The sequence below is a fragment of the Hyla sarda genome, chromosome 12 (genome assembly GCF_029499605.1).
Source record: "Hyla sarda isolate aHylSar1 chromosome 12, aHylSar1.hap1, whole genome shotgun sequence".
Classification (NCBI taxonomy): domain Eukaryota; kingdom Metazoa; phylum Chordata; class Amphibia; order Anura; family Hylidae; genus Hyla; species Hyla sarda.
Window position 1 is genome coordinate 63,256,174 of NC_079200.1, and position 6,000 is coordinate 63,262,173.

General features: G+C 43.3%; 1 protein-coding gene across 7 annotated transcripts in view; it reads left to right on the plus strand.

The window, feature by feature from the left end:
- SLC17A9 (solute carrier family 17 member 9) overlaps window positions 1–5,481 on the plus strand; it is a 54,919-nt gene extending 49,438 nt beyond the window's left edge. For 5 of the 7 annotated variants that reach the window (XM_056547816.1, XM_056547817.1, XM_056547815.1 and 2 more), the window contains 4 exons: window positions 805–920; window positions 999–1,054; window positions 3,803–3,832; window positions 4,734–5,479. In XM_056547816.1, the coding sequence (XP_056403791.1) occupies window positions 805–920; window positions 999–1,054; window positions 3,803–3,832; window positions 4,734–4,891 (360 nt within the window). In that variant the 3' untranslated portion in view covers window positions 4,892–5,479. Of the gene's footprint in view, window positions 1–804; window positions 921–998; window positions 1,055–3,802; window positions 3,833–4,733 lie in introns of all 7 variants that reach the window. The other 2 variants (XM_056547813.1, XM_056547814.1) reach the window with 2 other exon arrangements.
- The last annotated feature ends 519 nt before the right edge of the window (window positions 5,482–6,000 follow it).

A 6,000-nucleotide genomic window follows, 5' to 3' on the forward strand; every position in this document is an offset into this window, starting at 1 on the left:
TCGAGACATGACATCACGATCACCGAAGCCTCAAGCTTCTGTGACCGTAGCACCGCAGCGCATTCCAGGAAATAGCGGGGGGTCGCCGCGGCCGGCCCCCCCTGTGTTCAGACATGTTATGCCCTATCCTTTGGATAGGGGATAACATGTCTAGGGGTGGAGTACCCCTTTAGCAGTTCAGCTTCTCTGAATGAGACTTACAAGGAAAATTATTCACTCAAAATGTGTAGACAAATAAACTTTCTTTACTAATTCAGATAGTTATCGCTTTTGGACACAAAAAAAAAGTAAGTTGAGCTCTGCTAGATCTGTCCCCTTGGTGTATAGCAGTGGTCTTCAACCTGCGGACCTCCAGATGTTGCAAAACTACAACTCCCAGCATGGCCGGACAGCCAACGGCTGTCCGGGCATGCTGGGAGTTGTAGTTTTGCAGCATCTGGAAGTCCGCAGGTAGAGATGAGCGAACTTACAGTAAATTCGATTCGTCACAAACTTCTCGGCTCGGCAGTTGATGACTTTTCCAGCGTAAATTAGTTCAGCCTTCAGGTGCTCCGGTGGGCTGGAAAAGGTGGATATAGTGCTAGGAAAGAGTCTCCTAGGACTGTATCCACCTTTTCCAGCCCACCGGAGCACCTGAAAGCTGAACTAACTTATGCAGGAAATGTCATCAACTGCCGAGCCGAGAAGTTCGTGACGAATCAAATTTACTGTAAGTTCGCTCATCTCTATCCGCAGGTTGAAGACCACTGGTGTATAGTGTACTTATGCTGCATTCTCATAAAAGCTTTTATATAATGTCCACAGATTTTTGGAATGGGGATCTCCAGCGTCTTCATCCTCTGCTTGGCTCACACAAACAGTTATTGTCAGGCTATTGTGTTTGCATCCGTGGCAGTAGGACTGCAAACCTTTAATCACAGGTAAGACATGGCACCTATACTGTCAATGACATGGTCCCTAATTGCATACATTGGGTAATAGGCTTTATCTCCTTACAGTGGTATAACAGTCAATGTTCAGGACCTCGCTCCCTCATGTGCTGGCTTCCTTTTTGGTATGTATATTTGTTGTGTATTATCAGGACTCTGCAGGTCCCCCAGGTTAAAGTGCAGTCACTGGAGGACAAATTCAATACTGTTCACATAAAAAATGATGCAGTTTGCACCAACATTTTGGCGCAGACAAGTTTCCATCAGATATTCAGAGTGTTTTATATGAGAATGATCCCAAAAAATTTTTGGCTGCCAAACTTGGCAATTGTGGCGGCAACAACAAAAAAATTGCCACCAAACTTGCCAAAAAAACAAGAATGGCGCCCAAAAAATTTACCCTTGCATATTTTTAAAGCAGCACAAGGGACCTTTAAAATTGTGAGGAGGAAAAAAAAAGTGTGATTGATATTGCTGAAGCAGAATTTACAGTACTTTTTGAATATGTCCTACACTGTGTGCATAAATCACATTACTTGTCCTGTACTGATCCTGAGTTACTTCTGTATTTTACTTCAGAGCTGGACTCACTATTCTGCTGGTGTAGTGGCTGTGTACATACATTACATTATTTATCCTGTACTGATCCTGAGTTATATCCTGTATTATACTCCAGAGCTGCACTCACTATTATGCTGGTGAGGTCACTGTGTACATACATTACATTATTTATCCTGTACTGATCCAGAGTTATATCCTGTATTATACTCCAGAGCTGTACTCACTATTCTGCTGGTGTAGTCACTGTGTACATACATTACATTACTTATCCTGTACTGATCCTGAGTTATATCCTGTATTATACTCCAGAGCTGTACTCACTATTCTGCTGGTGAGATCACTGTATACATACATTACTTATCCTGTAACTGATCCTGAGTTATATCCTGTATTATACTCCAGAGCTGTACTCACTATTCTGCTGGAGGGGTCACTGTGTACATACATAACATTACTTATCCTGTACTGATCCTGAGTTATATCCTGTATTATACTCCAGAGCTGTAATCACTATTCTGCTGGTGTAGTCACTGTGTAAATACATTACATTACTTATCCTGTACTGATCCTGAGTTATATCTTGTAGTATACTCCAGAGCTGTACTCACTATTCTGCTGGTGTGGTCACTGTGTACATACATTACATTACTTATCCTGTACTGATCCTGAGTTATATCCTGTATTATACGCCAGAGCTGTACTCACTATTCTGCTGGTGGAGTCACTGTGTACATGCATTACATTACTTATCTTGTACTGATCCTGAGGTATATCCTGTATTATACTCCAGAGCTGTACTCACTATTCTGCTGGTGTAGTCACTGTGTACATACATTACATTACTTATCCTGTACTTATCCTGTACTGATCCTGAGTTATATCCTGTATTATACTCCAGAGCTGTACTCACTATTCTGCTGGTGGAGTCACTGTGTACATACATTACATTACTTATCCTGTACTGATCCTGAGGTATATCCTGTATTATACTCCAGAGCTGTACTCACTATTCTGCTGGTGTAGTCAATGTGTACATACATTACATTACTTATCCTGTACTGATCATGAGGTATATCCTGTATTATACTCCAGAGTTGTACTCACTATTCTGCTGGTGTAGTCAATGTGTACATACATTACATTACTTATCCTGTACTGATCCTAAGTTACATACTGTATTATACTCCAGAGCTGTACTCACTATTCTGGTGGAGTCACTGGCCCAGATTTATCAAACTTTGTAAGAGAAAAAACTGGAGTGATTTTCCCACAGCGACCAATCACAGCTCAGCTTTCAATTTACCAAAGCTTGTTAGCTGAGCTGTGATTGGTTGCTGTGGGAAAATCACTCCAGTTTTTCACTCACAAAGTTTGATAAATCTGGGCCACTGTGTACATACTAGGGGTGCATGATATGGGGTAAATTAGCGATTGCGATTATGGGCCTAAATATTGCGATATCGATATGCGATGCGATATAATAATAAATAAATGGTGAAATTCTTTCCTGACCAATCTTCTCCATTTTACAACTATCCACACATTTTATGCACACCGCCCATTTCACATCTCCCCATTTAATTTCTATCCCCCCCCGTCACATTCTCCCCTCATGTTCACATCTTCTCCCATCACAACTTTCCCCTATGTCACATTCCCCCCCTTGTCACATTCCCCCCCCCCCCCCCTCTGCTTTTGCCATATATCGTGCAGCCCTAGGGGGAATGTGACAAGGGGGTGGTGGGTGGAAATTAGACAGGGGGGGTGGAATGTGACAGGGGGGGTGGAATGTGACAGGGGGGGTGGAATGTGACAGGGGGGGTGGAATGTGACGGGGGGGGAGGAATGTGACGGGGGGGGGGAGGAATGTGACAGGGGGGGGAATGTGACGGGGTGGTGGGTGGAAATTAGACAGGGGGAGGAATGTGACAGGGGGGGAGGAATGTGACATGGGGGGGGGAAATGTGACAGGGGGGGGGATGTGACAGTGGGGGAGGAATGTGACGGGTGGGAGGGGCGGGAATGTGACAAGGGGGGGTTTGACAACGGGGGGGGGGGGGGATGTGAGGGGGGGAATGTGACGGGGGGAATGTGACATAGGGGAAAGATGTGGGGTGGAGATGTGAAATGGGCGGTGTGGATAGTTTTAAATAGGAGGAGATTGGACATGAAATGATGGGATTTCACCATTTATTTATTATATCGCATTGCATATCGATATCGTGCAGCCCTACTCCAGATCTCCATTTTTTTATATCTACTTCATCCATCCAGATTGTATTATTTCTCCCTCTTTTCTCTTCTAATCTTAGGTGTGGCCAACACAGGAGGAGCATTACTTGGTAAGCCATTCACTAGTTGTCAACAATCTGTAATAGAAATCTTAAAGGGGTTCTCTGGTCCTCTGTGCACGAACCTTAGTCACCACATACTTTTTGCACTTGCATACAGTATAGACCAGTGGTCTTCAACCTACGGACCTCCAGATGTTGCAAAACTACAACACCCAGCATGCCCGGACAGCCAACGGCTGTCCGGGCATGCTGGGTGTTGTAGTTTTGCAACATCTGGAGGTCCGCAGGTTGTAGACCACTGGTGTAGACAATACTCTGTGAGATAAACATATCAACAACCCCAATATCTCTTCTCTTCTGATATATTTACAGTGTATCTTCCTGGAGTATAGACTGTAGATCACAACGGATTATCTAGACTGGAGACAATAGTATTAGGTCTGTGTATATTTCTGATCCTGGATTTATGGTGCACGCGTCAGGATATATACTCTCTATGACCACTAGATGTCTCCATAACATGACAAGTGATCTCCACATGGCACTGTACTGGGCATGCGGTGTGGATCGGTGTTCCTCCTGATACTGGTCATGGGGGGGGCATAGCTTTTTTTCTTCCACAAGCTGTAACAGGTGTTCCTATTCGGCCACATTCATTATAGTGTAGCTGTTGCAATACCAGACGCAATAGGAGGAGTGGTGCTGTTTCTGGAAGAAAGCAGCCATGTTTTTTTTTTTTTTTACTTCTGTAGAAATACTGTAATCTAATATGGTGCTTAAATAATAGTGCCATATAGTGCACAAGCATATTAATACAAGTCTTACCAATACTGCTATATAATTAATAACATTTGTGGTGGTCACATGGTATGAGGACCGGGACATCCATTGTACCAGCTACAGAAGGTTTGGCAGATATGTACTAAATTATTTTTCTTTTTGGCCTTAGGTGTAGTCTGGGTCTATCTCTCCGGTTACCTCATTGAAAGCACCGGCTCCTGGGGACCCATGTTCCACCTTGTGGTTTCTGTTAACATTTTAGGTTTAATTGTATTTCTGGAGTTTGCCAAATCTGAGCGAATGGATGTGGACATAATCCATATGTAAAGGGGCGAGATGAGATGGAGAAACCATGGTGGCCTGGGAGTGAGGGGAACTCCAGAACATTTGTGGTATCAGGATTGCCCTCTTGGTCTCTGCCAGCTCCTGGGGACACCAAAACAGCGAAGTCAATGAAGCAGCCTGGATTATAGCACCACAACTGGCAGATGGGTTACATTGGCCATAAACCGATAAAGATGCGAACGGGAAGGTACAATCGCACAATGACTCCATGAAAGATATAAAGGAGAACTCAGGAGGGCAGAGTTTTTTTGTTTTGTTTTTAAAGATGTTTTTAATTTATTTTATACACAAAGGACTTGATATTAAAATTGTATAAGTGTACATGACTGACATGACACCCAATGGAAGCCGACACTGTGAATACACACACACATTACATCATACAAGTGGAAATCCTGTCAGGACTCAACACATTTTGTCAGGTGAATAAATGTTTCTTAATAATGTTGCATTGTTATGGGTTTGTTCTGGATTATTTCTATGCAGTGGTGGAGCTGTGTATAGTATATGCAGTGATATACACACCTTACAGTTCTCCTCCATGTACAGAGATATATACACCTCATGGGTCTCCTCCATGTACAGAGATATACACCTCATGGGTCTCCTCCATGTACAGAGATATACACACCTCATGGGTCTCCTCCATGTACAGAGATATATATACCTCATGGGTCTCCTCCATGTATAGATATATACACACCTCATGGGTCTCCTCCATGTACAGAGATATACACACCTCATGGGTCTTCTCCTTGTACAGAGATATACACACCTCATGGGTCTCCTCCATGTATAGATATATACACACCTCATGGGTCTCCTCCATGTACAGAGATATATACACCTCATGAGTCTCCTCCATGTATAGATATACACACCTCATGGGTCTCCTCCATGTATAGAGATCTATACACCTCATGGATCTCCTCCATGTATAGATATACACACCTCATGGGTCTCCTCAATGTACAGATATATATACACCTCATGAGTCTCCTCCATGTACAGAGATATATACACCTCATGGATCTCCTCCATGTACAGAGATATATACACCTCATGTGTCCCCTCCATGTACAGAGATATAC